Source organism: Leptosomus discolor, chromosome 6 (genome assembly GCF_034619465.1).
Source record: "Leptosomus discolor isolate bLepDis1 chromosome 6, bLepDis1.hap2, whole genome shotgun sequence".
Lineage (NCBI taxonomy): Eukaryota > Metazoa > Chordata > Aves > Leptosomiformes > Leptosomidae > Leptosomus > Leptosomus discolor.
In genome coordinates, this window is record NC_141396.1 from 45218766 (window position 1) to 45239958 (window position 21193).

The 21193-nt window shown below is 37.2% G+C and overlaps 1 protein-coding gene across 2 annotated transcripts in view; it reads left to right on the forward strand.

Moving 5' to 3' along the window:
* Nucleotides 1–21193, forward strand: part of LOC104351814 (macrophage mannose receptor 1) — a 58109-nt gene that overhangs the window by 35023 nt on the left and 1893 nt on the right. For both annotated transcript variants that reach the window (XM_086466764.1, XM_086466763.1), the window contains exons 15-28: nucleotides 306–450; nucleotides 2007–2048; nucleotides 2170–2333; nucleotides 3466–3533; nucleotides 5505–5605; nucleotides 6077–6219; nucleotides 6969–7083; nucleotides 9058–9227; nucleotides 11052–11154; nucleotides 12023–12252; nucleotides 13334–13499; nucleotides 14416–14568; nucleotides 17138–17254; nucleotides 19164–19331. In XM_086466764.1, coding sequence (XP_086322890.1) covers nucleotides 306–450; nucleotides 2007–2048; nucleotides 2170–2333; nucleotides 3466–3533; nucleotides 5505–5605; nucleotides 6077–6219; nucleotides 6969–7083; nucleotides 9058–9227; nucleotides 11052–11154; nucleotides 12023–12252; nucleotides 13334–13499; nucleotides 14416–14568; nucleotides 17138–17254; nucleotides 19164–19331 — 1885 coding nt within the window. The remainder of the gene's footprint in view (nucleotides 1–305; nucleotides 451–2006; nucleotides 2049–2169; nucleotides 2334–3465; nucleotides 3534–5504; nucleotides 5606–6076; nucleotides 6220–6968; nucleotides 7084–9057; nucleotides 9228–11051; nucleotides 11155–12022; nucleotides 12253–13333; nucleotides 13500–14415; nucleotides 14569–17137; nucleotides 17255–19163; nucleotides 19332–21193) is intronic.

The following is a 21193-nucleotide window of genomic DNA, read 5'->3' on the forward strand; positions in this document are numbered from 1 at the left end:
TCAACATGTAGCATGCCCTATTATTGTTATTAGATGAATGTTACAGAATTTAGGTCCTATAAAAATGTCAATATTCTTCCAAGTGTGATTGGAAACAACTGGTATCTAAGCTGCAGTCCAGTTGCAGTCTGAAAAAAGTTTGAAATGGCAACGTCTGCATAGGGAAATTCTGGTTTCCTTTTATCTAGGCTTTTAAAGTGACAGTAGGAACAAGTTGTAGGTCTGTGGTTTCATGCTGTTTCCCCCCTCTCTCCATTATTTTCTTTCTATTTAGCAGAATCTTCACAAAACCTTTTCTGTCATAGGTGAGGTATGAAAACTGGGGCTTTGGAGAACCCAATAATTATCAAGGAGTTGAACTTTGTGCAGAGATCAGTGGTGATTCCAGCATGCTTTGGAATGACAGGCACTGTGATTATCTATATGGATGGATTTGCCAGATAAGAAAAGGTATCGCCTATTCCTGTGTATTAGTATTGTAAGAAAATTCTCAGTTGATTTTTTCCTTAACTTTAAGAAATAAAGAATTTCAAAACCTGTTTATCAGAATGTTTCCCTGTGGAATGTGAAATATCAAGGTATTAGAAGGTTTTCCATGTCTTCAATGCATTTAACAATACAGAGTCTTTGGTACCCTGCTGGGACTACTCACTGATCTTTCTCTATGATTTCAGAAGGGGAAATGTAGTACATGAAAAATAGAAAATGTTACTTTGAATATTCACATTCAATTTCGACTTTTCCTTTAGAGAAGTTCATGCCTTCTCCAGCAAATCCTATTTTGGAATTTTTTTTCTGAGTTGAGTTTCAAGTGAGTAGAAAATAGTTTGCAAATCAGTTCACATACTTGAATTTTTATGTATGAAAAATCCCTCCTTTACTTGGCTCAGGTACTGTTTTGTCAGCTAATTGAATGTGTAGTTGCAAGATGTAACCTGGTTTTGAGACAATTTATTTTGCTTTGACTGGGCTTTACATTCACATCTGGGTTTCTCACTACATTCGCTTGAGATCTGAGTTTGGATGCTTTTTTTTTTTTTTTTTTTTTTTTTTTCTGAAGACATCAAGACAAAATTTATAACTTAGGGAAATCTTGAGTTCCAGAAGCAGCGCATCTATCTGAGTATTTCAGAAAGCGTTCATTTAAACATTTTACCACAGTCTTGTATTGGGAGGGAAGGGAGCAAAATAAAGATGCCGCTTTAGTTTATTGACAATAAAGTACCAGCTCTGTTTTATACTGGTAAAATAATTTCCTAGCCAGAGAATTTCTTGTTAAATACCAATATCTATGAGATTATATTTTAGCATAAAATAAATTGCTGAACCTATAAAGACAGAGATCTCCTGTACTAGAAAATGTTTTCCTGAGATGCTAATGATGCCATCCAGGATGCCATCTCCATGATGCCATAGCAAAAACAATGGGAATTCTTTAGCCTGAAGTCTTCTTTTCAGAAGTGACCAGTTAATTTCATGGGATATTTTTTTGGTGAGATTTTATCTAGGGAAATTTTTAAGATCCAGAGAGAAGTTATTCTCAACCAGAGAAAGACAGAAAGAACCCCACTCTGTAGTAGGTAAGGCACCACGGAAGGAATCCCAGCCTACATTCCTGCTGCCTCTGGTTTAAGCCAGGATTAATGGGGAAGGAGGGAGTGGGAGTTACAGGACTGTCTTAATAGAGTTAATGTTTTGGGGCATAAGGTTTTCTGCGTCCGGTGAATACCAAAAAATAATTACTTAATTCAGGTAAATTTCAAGGTGTTTTATAATACCTTGCACATAAGGAATAGCCTCATGGAACAAGAATATGCATTTAAAATTGAATAGTGTGCCAAAAAAAAGAGATATTGCCTATGCAGTTCCTTCCAGTTTTTGGTGTTAAATCCATTGCTGACTGTAAAATTCAGTATCAATAGAAAAACATGCCTGTCAATCATATTAAATATTTTCTCTTACAGCAGAAAGTGTACAATCACAATAGATCTTTTTTTTTCTTACAGGGGCAAGTGTAAAGCCTGAACCAACAGAATCTCCTGCGCCCAGTAAGTGTCACTGCTATTACTGTTTGTGTGTGTGTATGTTTAAAAGCATTTTAAAAATTTTCGTAATGAGAATGTCTTGTATTTCAGGAACAATATAGTTAGCTTACCACCTGTCTTACAGAATACAAGAAGACGGAGGATGGATGGATTATACATGGAGACAAACAATATTATTTCAGCACGGAGAGTGTTCCTATGGAAGCAGGTCGGGAGTTCTGCAAAAGGAACTTTGGAGACCTTGCCGTCATCGAGAGTGAAAGTGAAAGAAAGTTCCTCTGGCGATATGTAAGAAAAATCATTAGTACTGTGGAATAAATCGTCCAAAACAAGTGAGCATGGGCGCAAATCCTTTTCACCCTGGTGTTCTCCCTACAAGTTTTATGATAGGGAAATTGCAGTAGCATTAAGCCAGATGAATATGAAGAACAAACGCAAGTCTTTTTTTAGATTGTTTTATAGCTGAGACAAGTACAATTTTGGTTTAGTATTTTGTATAGAAATAAGCACGGTAAGCATTAAACAGATCATTATCTGCTTCTCCTATTTGATGTGGCAGTTACACCACATTATAGCTGTCTGCAACTGGTGATGTGCTAAGGTAAATTGTAATGCTTACTTTTGATTGATCTGTGGCTTCATTTTAGCAAGTAATATACTTGTGAGCTACAATTCTGTAAGGCAGGTGAGTTAACTGAAAGTAAAGTTTATCAACAGATAAGATATCTTGAGTAGTGGATCAAAACAGATGTTGGCTTGTATGCAACACTCAGAACATTGGCTTTTGATCTTGTCAGTGTATCCAGGGTGTAGTCTACCTAGCAACCTCTTTTTGGTTCTCAGTTTTGTTCCTTTGCCTCCTTCTTCTTGTGGGGAGGTTATAATTATGCAGGGAGAACAACTTGAGGCATGTATTATGCCATGAGAAAGAGCTTTTAAATGAGATTTCCTAGGTGGCTGGAGTTAGTTGCCTGTTTATACTGTCTTGAGACTTCTTTTAAGCAGGAATGTGTCTAAAAGTCAGATTTGAACTACACAGAACCTTTCCTGAGCTGGCTGAAGAGTGTCAGTGGCATGACACAAGGGCCTATATCATTTTATATTCAAATTGTAGGAAAGCTTGCCCCTTGCAAGAAATGTGTCAGATGATGTCCACTGCAAAGACTCTGCAAGAGGTGCTGGTTTCAGTGACTTTCAAGTAAGACTGTGAGAAGTGTCGATACAGTGACCAGACCTTTTGGCCAATGGTGAAGTTTGAGTGTAGAGTATCAGCTGTGAGCTGCTTTCACTTAAATGTTGTAGCTAGAGAATATAGCAGTCCACATCCTCTGTCAGTCAGACAGATATTACTCATTATTACCATAATAGATTTCTATGATAAAATGAGGTCACTTACACAATCTTAATCTTTACATTCTAGATCTTGAAAAATGGCAGAGAGGATTCATATTTCATTGGTTTACAACTGAGTGTTGACAAACGGACAAGGTAGGCCAACTAGAACTATCAAGCTTGCATTGTGCTTTAAAATAAAGAAATCTACTGAGAGTACAAAAATAATGAAGCACTTGAATGAGCACTTGTGGCCTGTCAAAGGAAGTGAGAATGTTTTTCCACTGAATTCTGTGGGATTTTCATTCTTAGTGTTTTTTATTATGAAGTTTGTAAAAATGTCCTCTGTAGTAAATATACCATAATGTGCCACTATGTTTAATCCACCTTTTTTAAAATCCAATTTCTGTTATTAGCCACTCTTGCCCTATTACTATTCTGTATTTGATTATAGCAGGAAAAAATCTTGATTTGAATTTTGCTCTCAGCTGTTGTGTGCCTTTTCCATATTCAGTAAAACATAGCTGACATAAAGAACTTTTACAAAATATTTCCTGTTGATGCTGGTGAAATTTTTTCTTTGTAGAACAGCTCATTTTCAAGTAAATGGTATTTCTCCTTGACACCACTGGAAGCTAAAGTAGATCCATCAACCCTAAAACTTGACTTATTCTTTAACAATATAAAACATTAAGTTTGTTTTTGTAAGTTTACATCAGGTCTGTTAGATTTGGAAAGTTCTGCTTTACTCTTTATTCTAAGATTTTGTAGTCTGTGGGACCAAACAAGTTAACTCAATAGGACATGGATTTTCAAAGGACATACTTAGTTTTGAGTCTTAATTTAAATGATTGTGTTCTCAAGTGGTTTAATTCCATGTTAATTTACCTCCAGATTATCCAGGAGAAATACTGCATGTTTCTTAAATAGAATTAATCCAAAGCTAGCAGAAAAATTACACTGCAGATGGTGTATTTTGAATTTTTATTCAGGAATTCTAGTTTCCTTTATTCTGTGATCTATACTGAAAATATAAATAGATGTCCCAACTCAAGATATAAAACATTTTTGGTAGGTAAACCCATTCTTTTTCCCCATCCTTAACTGTTGGGAACAGACTGTAATAAAGGGAAAAATGCAGCCTATTTTCTTTTTGGAGAACAAAGATAGCTGTTGCTATTATATAACTCCAGGCGCACTGTGAGGATAAGCAGGTTTTCTGCAAGCCTTACTGAATGTCAGGATGCATCACCATATTGATTTTTACACGTGATGTTAATTTAGGCCTGGATTCAGTTCAGTCTGGGTCTTGAAATGCCTGGATAGATGCCTAGTAATTCTTGCTTCCCCTTATAGTCCATGGTGACAATGAGGAACCTGCAGAGGATAAGTAAAATGTTAGCTGAGCCAGATCACCTTCTGAAAATGAGGTGTCTCTGCCATCCCATTGTTTCTGTAGGGACCCTAAGATGAATGTGCTTTTAGGTGAAGTACCTTGCATATATGCCTGAAGGGCAAACCTGGGCACCTCTGTCACATGCAGTTCAATAGAAATATGTCCTCTAATAAGTGTTTGGTTGCCTGGTTATGGTTTTGTTCTTTATTGGTTAATCCACACAGATGTACAACTTTTTTGACTTTTGTGTTTTACCTTATGGTAAAGCACGTTGTCACAGGAATTTCCTTGTAAGTAGTTTGTCATGCCCTTTTCTTCTGCATAGGGGAACGATCAAGCATTTCACTGGTGGTACGAATAAAATCTCTTATGTCTGTAATAGGCACAGGGAATGTATGACTTGGGGAAAATGGTGAGCACGTGGGCTCTCTCATGCTGAAATGATGTCTGGCTGTCACATTGGCCTGAATGGTTATTTTTAATATTGTCCTATCAGTTGCAAAAGTGTCAGCATATTGCTTGAATGCAGAGTAAACACCACTTCAATACATGCACCTATGTTTTTGCACAAAGTTGAGCACAATTATCAAAGAGGCAAATTGGTCAAAAAGCCTTGTACACCTTAAACTACCAACAGCTGCATTAAACATGTTGCAAAATTACTTTTTGTAATGTGGAAGCAATTCTATTTGTACGTTAAAGAAGTGTTTTGTTGGATTGCTTTTCTTCAGCTGGATGGATGGCACTCCAGTGAATTATTTGGCATGGGCACCACATGAACCTAACTTTGCAAATAATGATGAAAACTGTGTAGTTATGTATAAGAATTTAGGTGAGTTTTGTATGTTTGTTCCTGAATCTCATTATTTGTGTGTTTGTGTCACAATTTTTGCAAATATTATAGAAGTAGACCACAGTATTATTTTCAGGACTTAATAATTTTGTGCTCTTGTGTTTACCTTAAGCCTCTCATGGGGAAGCCTAGCATGATAGAGGTCTGTGGTTTGATTACTGTACAACTGTTCTGTACTTTTTTAATTAAAATTGGCCTAATGTGCCACTAGAAAATAGATTTTTCTAGTATTTGGTTCTACTTTGCTTTTAACATTCTGTAATTACAGTGTGTATAAAGTGACATTTTTATGCTAGATGCTGATATAGAATGACAATAAACCAAGAAACTTTGAGGATTTGATCTTGTCTTTCAACTAAGAGCACTTTGTGTAAGAATGAGTGAAACTGATTTCCATTTAGCCAGCTCTGGATGTGGTGTCATACAGTTTCCCATTTATCTTACATTCAGGGTTTTGGAATGATATAAACTGTGGTTATCCAAATCCCTACATATGTGAAAGGCACAACAGTTCCATTAACTCAACTGTTCCTCCAACAACACTTTCAACTCCAAGAGGGTGTCATCCAACTTGGCTTTCCTTTCGTAATAAGGTACCGTAACAAATACAGTGCATGTTGGATGTTTGGCAAAGCATTAAATAGAAAACAAGGGAATTATTTAATAATACTGTTTCCTATTTGAGTAAAATATAATTATTTTTATTTTTTTGCAGAGAGCTGGTTGACACCTGCATGCTTTTCTTTGTTTGCCCATCCATTGTTTTGCAGGAAAAGTGCTTTCTTGATGCTTCTAATAAAGTTGAGCATATTCAGTTGCAGCTGATGAAAGTCATTCTTTAGTCATTTCTTCAAACTTTTGATAGGCGTTTCCTAAAGAGTTTAGACAGAGTTCCTGAAGTATTAATGCATTGATCTTCATGTTTTATAACCAAACGATAATGCTTTTTCAGTACTGAATACATTTTGTCTTCCTTAACTTTACTGATGTGGTATGCTTTGTAGAGTCAAATAAATAGAGGCAGACTAATTGTAGTCATGCACAACTAACTGCTCTTAGCTGACTGCCTATAAAAAGCCAGATTTTGCTGATTTTCTAGGGATTTTTTATCAAATCTAGTATGTGTCTTGTTAAGCAAAACACTTTCTTGAGACCTTTAATTTTATATAGAACAAGGATCAGCACAAAAAGCCCATTTTAAGCTGAATGTGATTTTTTTTTTTCAGATAAGTGCATTATTTTCCTGCCTTTTCTCCATTCTGCTCTGCTTAAAGCAGTGGTTTTCAATCTGTGAGGCATATTAGAGTAAAGATAATATATAGAGTATTTGTTCATGTTTTAGTGTTACAAAATATTTGGATCTACAGAAGATGAACGTGTCACTTGGCATGCTGCAAGAACAGCTTGCATGAATTTAGGAGGAAACCTGGCCACTATCGTTAATGAACAAGTGCAAGGTACTGTGTACAGTTTTGTAGCAATGAGATGAGATGACATTTAACCTTTACAGGATGGCTGTTGTATTTGTGCGAATATGGACAGGATTTGAATAATGATTGCACATCTGATTTTTTTTTCCAAACCATATAAATTTTAGGAATTTACAGTGAAGTCTTCACCTGAATCCACCAAATTTTAATGTTGGCTTAGATTTTATATATATATATATATATATATATATATATATATATATATATATAAAAATATATATACACACATATATATATACACACATGTATATTGTCCTGGCAGCCAGGGTAGTGCTTTTTCAGCTTACACACAATGCCGTCTGGACCCAGCAAGTTCCATTCCAAATGATGTAGTTTCACTAGATGGCATTAACTCGCTGCATGACTTTCCTATTAGCTTAAGCAGAACACTTGCAGGATCAGAACTTGCTGTCTCTGGGCAGCTGGGGGCAGAGGTTTGACTGCACATACACCTACCCACTGCTCACCATACAGGTGTACCGTTCTTTTCACTAGAGCAGCTTATTTTAACGAACCTAAGAGCTGCATCTCTGACTGGGGGAGATGAGCAGAGGGAAATTAGCACATGCTTGAATAAACATGGCACACATTCAGATTAAAAAATTGGGGAAGATTCTGATAGATGTTAGTAACACCCTCTTTTTAGAAATACTGTTTTATACTACAGTGATAAAAAACAGATGTTGCACAACATACAGTGTTTGTGAACTCAAAAGAGCATACTGAAAAATTACCATTGCAAAACGAGCCTGTATTGTAGTCTGAGCAATTAAATAGTTTAAATTTAGACTGCTGACATGAACTCAGTACCACTTATGGTTTCCACATGTGAAGAAATGAAGAATCAAACTTTCACTTTTCAAATGTAGTCCAATTCTTATCCAACATAATTTCTGCATTACAGATTTCAGGTGGTTGGTTCATGCACACGGCTTGAGTTCTAGGTGAACCAGAAATGAGCAATAAAGCTATTAACACAAATCTACTGCTGTTGCTGGCAATGTAGGCATAAAGGCTTGAGTTCCTGTTACAGTTTCTGGCAGAACAGCAATGCTAATATTTGGCAAAGAAAGGTACAGGTTTCATTCCTGGAAGTGTAAGCTGCATTCCTTTTAAAAGACTAAAGGAAAGTGAACGGCTGATAGAGCAGACAGAAATTAATCTATTGTTTGCAGAGATAAGTAAGCTTATAACAATGACTGTAGCAGCTGGCAAAAGCCATGATATGTTCATTTAATCACAGTGTTTGATATATTGTGAATTAGTGGGTTGATGAATGCCAGCTGACCCAGCCTATTTGTGAGCTAGCCACGCTAGTTAAGACACACAAACACTTTCCTGGACTGTGCAAAGCTGCGGTAATTGATTTGCTTGTGATGAATAGTTCTGTTAAGACTTATTTTAAGCATGTTGCTTGTGCATTCTGCTCCCTGCTAAGACAGTGCAAGCTATTGCCCAGGTGTTCCAGGGAGAGAAGAACCACTCTCGCTGTTCTGTAGCAGCACTTCTTGTGCAGGTGCATAAGTGGCAGGTGCTCAGTGGCACAGTCTGATACCACCAGGGGGTAACCACTCTGGTGGGATTATCAAAAATATGTGATCTACACGGCTGTATATTTCTAAGTCAATTGGGTGACTAGGGTTCAAAAATGTCTTGAAACATTATAAAAAGCATTTCTGTCATGTTTTTGGGATACATCTCAGTACCAGGTTAGATGCTTAGCTGAAGTATTTTGCTCAAATCCACAGTTAAATATCTGGTGTCCTGTTCATTAAACTCAAAAGTCGCCTCCATTTCATCTTACCTGCTTGTGTTGTCAACAATGAAGTGTTCTGTATTTCAGAAGAAATATTTAATATCGCCAGTCTGAGCGAGGCTGGACATTTCAATTGTCATTCATTAAAAGTATTTATCTTTTTCTTTGCCTTTTTTTTACTCTAGCTTTCCTCACCTTTCATATGAAAGATTTTGTTATTGATACATGGATTGGATTAAATGATATAAATCATGAACTGAGGTTCCTCTGGACAGATGGAACAGGAGTTTACTTTACAAACTGGGCCAAAGGCTTCCCATCAGGACATACGGATTTATACTCATATGATGGCCAGGTAAATAGCAATCGCAAATTGTTCACTGAAATTTGATTTTTAGATAGAGATTGTGCATTTGTTGGAACTTGAGACATGTTACTGCTTGAATTATTACTTTGATACTTTCTTACATATCAAATATAAAAATATACAAATATACTAATGTACAAATCTAAATAAAGTGAATGGTTTTGAGCCCTTGGATAGTTGCTGTATTAGCTGATAACAAGATCTGCGGAGTGCTCATAGAAAGACTGGCTTCAGATTTCAGTTCTCTGTGTCCAGGAAGGTTACACTGCTTCTGTGTTCACCCTATGTTGTCTCACAGGCTCTGGTCAAGAGGACAGTGGGATTCCTGCCTCATGTCATTTGCCCCAAAAGCACACTGAATGAGCACATCCTCCTAGTCCTCTGACCACACTTGTGCCTGAACTTAGCAGGTTTCTCAGTTGGTATGTAGCTTGCAAGGGGCACTCTCAAATATTCCCCTCGAACAGCCATGTCTTACATGGAAGCAAATTCTGTCACTCACATTTGCGGAAAGGACATGCTTCTATAAAAAGATAGCTATTCAGTTGTTTGTGGGGGTTTCTTTTGTTTTGTTGGTGGGGGGTTTTTTGTGTTTTTGTTTTTGTTTTTGTTTTTTTTTTAAAAAAGGAAATTAACTTCCCCTATTTCTCTGTCATACAAACTGCTCTGATAGGTCATAGAGTTCCTCTCTGATCCTACGTCTTTAGATAGTTCTGTGTTATGGAACTACAGCACATTATAATACTAGCTCTGTTTCTCTTGAATGCCATTTTTAATGTAGACGTCTTATTTTTATGTCTAATATCCTTTTTCCTGTTTTTGAAAGTAGCACCTCTAAGCTTCTTATCTCTAATGGAGGGAGAAAATTTGGGAGAATTTGGACTGCAAAACAGAAAGCCTCTTTAAAATGTTACTCCTGGGAGGAACAATATGTATTTTTCGTTTTTTATGAAAAGTGGTAGGATTTCTATGAAGTCTTCAGTGAAAACTTATAAAGCCCCTATTTCACAAATTTCAGATTTATTTTTAAGTTTACTTGACCTTAGCAGAAAGAAGTTATCATAGTTAATGCAAAATACTATGTGACCGTTCAGTTTGAAAGATTTAAATCTTAACGCATTTCACCCACAAATTCAGTGTTTCTCTGTGCATCTCATCCTGGACAGCAATACCAAATATGTAAATAGAATAAAATAAATATTGCACAAAAATAATATCATTGCACAAAACCATTTGCACCCATGCAGCCTTTTGCATTCATCACTGTTTAATATGTGCTAGCTACGGTGTCCATGTCAGAGAAGGTGAAACATCACTGTAAGGGTGGTACTGAGATCAATAGCTGCCTTTGGGCAGGACCAGTTCTAGTTTTGCTATGTGTGGTGTTACAGCTTACAGCAATAAATTTGAAGAGACCGATATGTCAGAGATGTTGCATTGTCCATTAAGGGTCCGTTTTTTTTTCTGGGACAAAGTTAACTGGCCTTTTCTACAATAGTTGCTTTCGATTCTCTTTAAATTGTCTGTGGCTTTCCTTCTCTCCATGCTGTGTGCCTGCAGATATGAGAACACCCAAATTTCTCTGCTCCACTTATCTACCCCAACGTTGCATAGGAGAGCAACATTAAGAAATCTGTGAAGTGTGAGAGGAACAGAACTGCCACATCATAAAACTTACGCTCTTAAATTTTACAAGGATACGAAAGTAAAACCACAGCATTACTTGTGTCTGAAGATGTAAAAGGGGGACAAAAGTTTCATATTTGCTTCTTCTAGCTATCTGTAACTGATTTCATATCTTTTTGCCTCGAGGCTGATTGTGTTGTCATGAGAAACAATCCTGTTAAGGAAGCAGGGAAGTGGGCCGATGAGAGTTGTGACAACAACAGAGGATATATATGCCAAATTAATGCAGGTACTTGTCTTTTCAGTTAAAACACAGTCCAACCTTATGGTTTTTCAGGGAATTGATTTGGTGTGTGGATTTCAACATTATTTCACTTCCAGTAGAGATACATCCACAAATTGTTTTTCAGGCAGGAACACAAGGGTTGTATGTGCCAGAAGTCCAGTTAGAGTCAGTACTCTGAGTTGACCCTCCCCAGTAACTGCTGTGTTTCTGCCTTTCTGAGCTAGAATTTGTATCTGCATCTTTGTGTTTAGTATGACCCTTAACATGATCATATTTGTTCTGTGATTTTGAACACCCTGGCTTTCAAAACATGTTCTGGAAAATACTGGCTTGTACATGTAACATGAACTGTCTGGGGTGCGACTGTAACTCAACCACACTGAACTTAAGCTAATTCACATGCAAAAAAAGAAATTAAAAAGCAATGAAAACCTGGATTTAAATATCTGATTGATTTTTAAGGACTGGTCTGTTGTGGAGTTTTCATTTTCTCTGGGGAAAAAAAATCCCTGGAAAAAAACAGTCTCTGTAAAGCATTTTTTTGGATAAACAAATCTTTTCCTAAAGAAACTGTGACCTAATCTAATTCAAACTAATTTCAGTAATACTATTCTGGAGGATTATACAGAATGCTCCTTTAGTCCTTTCAGAGGTTGCTTTAAACAGCTCTTTTCCTTTCTACAGCTTTGTAATTGATTTTTAGTACCGATTCTGGCTTAAAGCATGGTGCATCTAACCCACAGTGATCGAAAGTCAGGGAAGATGAGATCAAGAAAAAAGGCTTTTTGTTTAATTCTATGTGCAACCACAGTGAAATCATAATCCTCTTTTGAACAAGTATATGAGTCTTTTTTTATCCTTTATTTTACAGATGCTGAGTTTCTGCCTTCTACAAGTTCATCCTCATCCAGCATTATCCGTTATGGTAACAGTAGTTATTTGTTCATCCATACCAAAATGAAATGGGAGGATGCACGAAAAAACTGCAAACGTGACCAGTTTGACCTCTCCAGCATCTTAGATCCCTACAGTCATTCATTTCTGTGGCTAAAGATATTAAAGTATGGGGTGCCTATGTGGATTGGTCTTAACAGTAATGTGGTAAGAACATCAGACTAATAGAACGTGATGCTGCTTTTCTTATGGACAAATCAGGAACTGAAAAGTCTTATTATCTCTCTTTACTTTAGCTTATTAGTTAATATCTTGGTCCTAAATACTTTTATGTGCTGTCAAATTTACAGATAGGAATCCATCCTCTTCCACTACTCTGATTAAATTGTATATATTACACACACTTTCACACTTTTTATGTGATATTACACTCTGTGCACTTCCAAACAAGAGGTTTTAGGCTAACATCTTGAAATACCTTTTTGTATATATGGTGTATTTGAGATAAAATCCACATAGTTTAAGGTGTACTGTGGAAAGCATTTATTCTAAGTAAAAATACGTAATTTTCAGAAATAGAACAAGGTGCTGTTGCTAATACTCTTTTGACATTTTTGAGGACACTTAGCCAAATAATTAATTGATTTACCTAATGTAATTTTATCTGTCTTCCCTCTCTGAGTTCTTTGATATTTTGATACTTTCTGCATATTGAAGTACACCACGCTTTCTTCTTGTATCAGACACTTGTCCCACATTCACTCCATTTGGCTGAGCACACGAAAGAAATACAAAATAAGTGAACAGAACACACCACTTTCTAAAAAAGTTTCCCCTAGCCTAATCAACAGGGTGATTCACTGAGTTCACCAGCTTTGGTGGGAAATTATTAAGCTTTTAAATATATTTCAGTTAAAATAATCTACATTTCTTGACATTTAGGAGGAGACAGATAGTACAAAAATTAGTCATTGGACCTTCACTCCTACAAATTATTTTAAGTAAAGCTTTTATTAGTCCCAAATTAACAGTTTTATTAAGTTCAAAATGAATTCAATGACACTTACTCTGCATTTCATTTGGCTGAACAGCATTTGTTGTGCTGCTGTATTTCTCAATTAATAGCTGCTTGTCACAACATAAATTTAAAAGTTCGAGCCATTTGTATTTGATACTGATTTCCAAAAGAGCTTTCAGCACAAGGTGCTGCATAGACAGATACTTGACTGATGAAGGAATGGTTAATGTTTAGAGTTGAATCATTCCTGTTGATTTGTTTTGTTCTTAGACCAATGGGCGTTATGAATGGATTGATAACTGGAGAATGAAGTATACTAAATGGGCTGAAGGGGAGCCAAAGCAGAAAATAGGCTGTGTCTATCTAGACATCACTGGCTCCTGGAAGACAGGATCCTGCAATGAAAGTTACTTCTCTATTTGCAAAAAAACTGATGGTAAGAACTTGAATCTAACCACTGTAATTACAATGACTATCTCTCTGGAGTTCATTGTGGGTGGATGGTCTGCTGATGTATATGTAAATGCTGTTTTTTAATTCAAGAGCTAAATAGATGAAATAATTAAAATTTACTTGGATTGAATGAGGCTGCTTTAAAAAGAGGTCCAACATGTATTAGGAAGGAGCTAGTGTGACTGTGAATAGCCATCACTTTACCTTAACAATATTAGATGTATTTTGCAAAGCTTATACCCACGTTACTCTGCTATTTATTCTTGTATTGAGTAAGCACACAAGACCAAAACCCTCAAAAATCAAAAGCCAGTGAATGGTAGGCAGTAGTCACATGGGTATGGTGTTGAAGGGGGATGAGCTGAATGACCAAGCCATAAGGTGTCACAAGGAATGTTTACTTATAACACCTTTCCAGGTTTTCCTTTCATAACTGAATAATAAACTACAGGTGGTGTAGAAGTGTTTGAAGATACTTCTTCAAGCTGCCTTCTCTTATGTTTCTGACATGAAACTCCTGTTACTATCATCTGATAATGCCTTCTGCATTCCATGTCACAGCCCATATGACCAGGTTCATATGGGCCCTAATTCAGCAAAGCTGTCAGATATGAAAATACGTTTGTGAGTAGAGAGTTGAGCTGAACTTAAGAATATGTTAAAAGATAAAAGTATGCTTGGATTCTTTGCTAACATAGATTTCTTGAGACTACAGTTGCAGTAGTTTTTGTTCACAGATTTAGGACATTTTCCCATTATTGTGTTGCAGTAAGCAGTATAGACTACCAAGATTTTTTTTTAAAGACCTGAGTGAGTTTTCCAACATTTGGGTAAAGTAATCTATTCATGATAAAAGAACGTATAAGAAGTTGTTTCTTTAATTTTTTTTTTTTTAACAGTTCAAGCTCCCACTGAGCCCCCTCAGCTTCCAGGGAAGTGCCCTGAATCAGAAGGACACAAGTCTTGGATCCCTTTCCGAGGTCATTGCTACTACATTGAATCCTCATCTACAAGAAACTGGGCCCAGGCATCTTTAGAATGTCTTCGACTAGGTAAGTACCCTCCTTAATCAAAGAGCGTATCTTTCTGACTTGTTTCTCCTCTCTGTGGAAAATTGAACATGTGCTATGTGTTTTTGTGATTTCAAGGATGGTCCAAGTGTTGGACAGGACAGTTGCATCCAATTATTGCCTTAATTCATGAGGAGATGGAAAATAGCTGTCTACCAGTGGCACACACCCTCTTTCATGTGTGTGGGACCAAGCATTAGAGGAGCTGTGTGGCCTGGAGTGGAGTTCACAAAAGTGGAAACTTTGTCCTTTGACCCTGCTAGGAGATAGTCAGCCTCATTCACAGCAGTCTTTAAATCTTATTTTAATGGCATTTTGTATCTTTTGTATTCCTTGATTTGCCCCTTGATTGTTGCAGGTTTATGTCACTGGAATGACAGTTACAGCTCTCTAGGATGGATAATGTATTAGCAAACTAGTTTTGTTGTGTTTCATTCTCACAACTTCCTTCTCCGGGGAAGTGATGTAAGATTCATCGTGCTAGACTTCATATGTCTATAGCATAGGTGGCAATGCAACTTAGGTGTCTAACCTCCCATTAGAGTGTGCAGAGATCTTGTTCTTGCAGTCAGTGGCACTGAGTACAGATTCATCTTCACTGGAAGTATATATTGACATTTGGCCAGGTGAATTACACTCTGAACTCCACTGACTAGGTTGATTAGGTCTCCACTGATAAACCTGCCAGTGAAACCCATGTCAAATACAGACACCTAGAGCTGGGTAAGAAGAATCTCACTCTTTCTGCTGGTACTCAGGTTCGTTCTTGCATTCTGCTGAGCTAGTATGTTGCCAGCTCTAGTTTGACAAACTAGTATTTTTGAGGGAAGGTTCAAGTTTTGGTCTATGTTCTTTAAATCTCACTATATTCTTCATATCACATTTGCATAACATTTGGATGAAGATACTTGATAATATAGTTTTAAATATAGAAGAGTCTGCATAATAGAACACTCTTGTTGTAGCTCAGTCTTTAAGACTATGACAAATGTTAGTGTGACCCATTTCCATACAGTCTTCTGAGTTCTTTTGTTGACATGACAGATGATTTTTGAAATGCTCTTCTGTATCCCATCTTCATGTGTCCCATAACCCTAAGTGGTAACTTCCCTTGGTCTGAAAGGTATTCTGATGTTGACTTGTCATGATGGGTTTCATGCCTGGACACTAGGGCTGAGGAAGTCCTGCAGCAGCCCTAGGAGGGGTCTGAGCAGGATGTCCCATCCTCTGAGTCCATAATTTGGGTTACTCCCCTGCCATTGTGCCTCTTTGCTCCTCTGGACTTGTGGAGATCGGCTTTTGATGTGCTGATGGCTCCTGTGATGGGCCTGTGAGTATCCAGGGAAGATGTCCCCTATCTGCCGTTGTCTCTCTGTGCTCCTTTGTGGATGTGCAGTGAAGCTTTTTATCACACAACCTAACAGTAACCAAACATGATACCATTCAGCAAAAGAGGAACAATTAGAAAAACATGAAGACTACAGTGAAAAAAGAGGAACGTTCCATGTTCTCTTATATTCCGCTGTCCCTGCTTGCACTCTGGGTTTTTTTTGCAGTTGGACATTTTCCAATTATATCTTACCCATAGTAGAATTCTGAACCATAGCAGAATTCATCAGTAGCTCAGCAGTGATTCAAATGACTTTTATATTTTCATTCTCTGTAACTGTGCCTTCCTTACCTGAGAAAAAATACCTTCAAAAATTCAACAGCCGAATCAAAACAGTCAAGGGCCAAACACAGCTATAGCTCCATTCCTATTGGCTGGATTCCAGCCCCACACTAAAGAGATCTGAAGATGCACTTTCTCCCGTGTTTAAGGCCACTCCATAGAAAGTCGTGTAGCTCATTCTGTCTGCTGGCTCCATGCTGTGACTTCTTGACTTTACTTTCATCATACACAATGAATCATGGCAGACTGCCTAGTGTTGTATGTGGATGACTAACGGTGCTACACTAACCTATGACCAAGATGATATTTCTTTCTCTGATGGCTTCAAGGAGAATGGAGGAAAATAAACAAGACCTGGTTAAAGGGTTACATTAAGGTCTGTGCTTCAGAAAGTCAGCAAAGTCTGTGCTTACATGAGGTAGACAAAGGCTCAGAAAACATTTAATTGTTGATATGCAAGGTTACATTGCACACAGACTGAAGTTATGCATGCATTTTACTAAAACCTTTTTTTTTTAGAGTGTTTTTGTTTTTTAATAGTAACACATCAGTAGAAATTTATGCTGGTTACCATATTGGCCTGTTGTTATTTTGCCTAGAGTTCTTGTTTAGTTATGTTGCTATTTCCCAGTGGATGAGGAAACAAACAAACTGCTAGTGCAGTGTCATGGAAATGATAAGAAATACGTCAGCAACAATGCTAGAGTCCTTCATAAGATATTAGCCAAAGTTAGTTTCTGTTTTGAACTTCAAACTCTAGAATTTGACAGACATAATGAGTGACAAAAATAAGACTGACTTTTGACGGGACAATAAGAATGCGTTCTACTGTGAAACGTATGTCTCTAAGAGATTATTTTTTTTCTTCGTGTCTTCCAGGTGCCTCTTTGGTATCAGTTGAAGACTCAGCTGAAGCCAACTTTCTGGCTTACACCATTGAACCACTTGAAGGGAAAACATCAACTTTTTGGACAGGAATGTACAGAAATGTGGATGGTAATTTCTTTACTTTTGACATCTTTGTGTTTGGTGAATAATTGTCACAAGCTGTTTGACATGGGTGTTGAAAATTTCACATTATGCTTCTGTAATACATATAAAGTAAAAACAGAAAAGGTAATATATTGTCATAATAGGGGAAGCTGATCAATTGTAATCAAGCAATAACCAGTAATATAGAACAGAAAGACCAAGCACCGAAAGTTCATCTTAAAGCAAGAAAAATAATTCATAACAAAGGAAGGCACAAAGGTGCATATAGCAGAGTACAGACAGGACTGTGTTGGGAGTTAAGCCGAAGTCAAATGGTTCTTCTTAAATATATGGAGAGGTCCTGTGTTGATGTGCTTGTCACTGAGATCCTCCAGTTTTTGAGCTAGAGAGTAATGTGGCTAACATCACCTCTAGTCTTCGGAATCACCATGCTGGAATGACCAGTCACCCATTTTTAGTTACAGCTGGCCCTCAGAACAGCTTCACTTTGAAGCTGGGTTTGTGCCTTTGGAATTGGGTACCACAAGTTTTTCTGTTTTCTGCCTCACTATAGGGAAGGTAAGGTAAGAGAAAACAAGCAAAAGGCTGCTTTAACTAAATCCTAAATTTGCTGATTGTTGCTTTTTCATTAATACAATTAGTATTCAATTAAATAGATAATTCTGCCTTTACGATGGACCTAAAAGTTACTTCAGTCTGTGCTGTTCAGACTAAAACATCCAGTATAACATCAGAGGCAGGACTGTGGAATTTTTCAAGTGACTTGGGGTCCAGTTTTCTTGAGTTTTGGAGGGTTTTTTTTACAACTGCCCACTCAAATACTTCAATGACAAACTAGTTGGGGATAAGACAAGATTCAATTACATTACTTGAATCTTAACCAGGAAAAGGGAAAGTTTTCAGTAGAGGAGGAAAGAATTTGAAGAGAGTAATGACTTATAAGCATAGCACATTAAAAAAAGGGGAGGTTTACTCATGTGGTTAATTGACACATAAAATGTTTTTTAAAGTGGTTCTAGAGCAGGTGCAGAACAATACAGTTCTTACAGTGATCATAAACACAAGAGCTGCTTCAGCAAGTACACATCATTCTATTACTAAATAGCGATTATAGTGATTTCGGCATAACTGCATCACTAAATTTCATATCTTTGGAAAAGTGATTGTATTCACATGCCGTGCACTGACACAAAGGGTGGCAGGTAATTTAAACAAACAAACAAACAAACAAAAATCTTATAAGAAAACAAACAAAACACAGCTTTCACGCTGAGTCTAAGAACAATTTGCTTGTTTGAGTACAGCTTAGGAGTCACAAGGGACACATTTATTCTAAATAAATAAAACTATTAAAAGAAAGAAAGAAAAAAAGGAACAGGAAGGAAGAGACAGAAAGTCCCAGCATAGTTGAACACCAGTGATCACAAGGTTTTTAAAGCAGATCTTTAAAAAGAAAAATTGTGTGTGTAAAGTCAGTGGAAAGGAGTAGAAGCTGAAAAACAAATGGAATAAAGCTTAACTTAGAAAGAGTTCACTGGGGGCTCTGAAAAGAGTAGTACAAAATCTCCCTACAAATTATTGAAATAAAATTCTAGTGAAGCTACATTATGTTTTGACATCAGTGATTTCTATAAACTGAATAAATAAATGACACTGCACTATTGCAATAAATTTTGGGAAATATGTCTTTAAACTTTCTTGACTTTGTAACATCATAAGACAGATTATCCTGCCATTTTCCATAATCTGATGTTGTATCATTTGCATAAAACCTTAATCTAAGTAACCTAGTGGCCTGTCTCCGAGAGCGGCCGCAAGTAGATTTCTCAGGAAGGCAGTAAACCTGGAGCAGGTGTCAAGATGGAAGTGAATACTGTCTTGTTTGTACATATTCAATGTTTTTTCCAATTAGGAGAATGGCTATGGCTAGACAACACTGCAGTGAATTTTGTCAACTGGAACGTAGGAGAACCTTCTCCTCAACAAAATGAGCACTGTGTTGAAATGTATGCAAACTCTGGGTACTGGAATAATATTTATTGCTCTTCCTACAAAGGCTACGTTTGTAAAAAGCCAAAAAGTAAGTGCTACATTTATGAATTTGTTTTATGTATGGAATGTGCTCCTTGTGTGTTAATATTAGTAGATGGCTGTTACACACAGTGCATTTTAGCTAGGTGTTTCAAGGTTTTATAAATGCCAAGGGATGCACATTTGCATGCCAACAAAAAACCAGAATAACTCTTGTCAGAAAGTAGATGTTCTGACTAGTGCTCACAGGACAAGAGGAAATGGTTTTAAACTGAAGGAGAGTGGGTTTAGACTAGATCTTAGGAAGAAGTTCTTCAGTACGAGGGTGGTGAGGCTCTGGCACAGGTTGCCAAGAGAAGTTGTGGATGCCCCCCACCTGGAGGTGTTCAAGGCCGGGCTGGATGAGGCCTTGAGCAACCCGGTCTAGTTAAGAGGTGCCCCTGCCCATGGCAGGGAGGTTGGATTAGATGGACTCTAGGGTCCCTTCCAACCTAAGCCATTCTATGATTCTATTTTAAAAAGATTGTATTCCTATCCAAACTGTACTACAATTAACAAGTTTGCCTGATCTGTATCAATAACTGTTGAGTGATCACAATGTTAGTGCTGTGCCTTGCGCACACAAATTTGTCTCATCTATTTGAAAATACATTCCTTAGGGTATCCTCTCTGCTCAGCCCAGGGACTACCTTTGCTTAGTTCCCTCTGACAGTCTCATGTGCGTGCATTTTCTGAGTATGAAGCAGTGTTTCTGTGAATTGAGTATTTATGAATTGTGAATTAATGAACAGTTTTGGAGCTTTTGTCTCTGTGTTATCCTGTTTGGAGAAGATGAATGAATGAAAAGCAAAGCAAATAGCATAGTCTGAATGTGCTAAACTGAATGTGTCCTGAAATAATTGAATGTGCAATTTGATAGTAAGTACATCTAGTGTATGTGTGTTCTTAAAAGTCATCCTAATAATTTCTTCCAGTATGTATTGCAATATCAAAATCTCTTACTAATATTTACTGAGAAGAATGAAATGCGTATAGGAGCTGAAATATGCCCACTTCCTCTACAAGACTGGAAAGGAAATTCTGTTATACTTTCTATAAACCTGCTGTCATGCAAAATTATTCCTACTTACTCAGATGCTTGTAATGATGACTGTATCTTCTACAGAAAATACTGCAGAACTGCCAGATATAACCATCCATTCAGCATCTACTAACCTGTCTTTTGACTTTGTGATTGACAGACAAAACGACACTTTATTTTCATTCTCTGTCCAGAATAGTCATAGATGTAGGTAACAAGTGTTAAAAGCAATGGCCCCCCTTCCCTTTCGACCATTCAACTCGTGTTTGTACTGGTACTGGCATTCCCTTGTTTTGATTCTGAGCCAATTCAAGGAGCTGAAGCACATGAAAACTAGTCACTTTTCCTAGGATTAGCTTCAGCCAGTCTAGCCTCCTGAGCTGGAATGCCGTGCAGTCGCCCCAATGCCAGTGCCAATGCAAGGACTCTGTAGTTGCTCACTCCAGGACACAATTGAGTCCTACACTGTCATAGAAACACAGCTTGGCTTGGCACAGTTTTGCAAAGCTGTGATAGTGCTCAATTTGCAGAATTGAAAAAAATTATAAAATAGCTACAGGCTAATAAATGGGGTGTTAGAAGCATGATTTTACTGAGTTGCACTCGCTGTGGCTTGTTATGCTTGCTGTTTTCTGAACAGGCTGCAAACACAAAACTGACTGAAGTCTTCCCTTAGAATAGGTGCTATTTTCTCTTCCATTTATTGAGGTAATTTTTACCACAGTAATCTGAAATTCTGTAGTGGGTCTGTTCATAAATAATCTGGCTTTATTTCATAAGTAAGGAGATGCTCTGAAGAACTGTTCAGCAGTTCAACAGATGATAGTTGA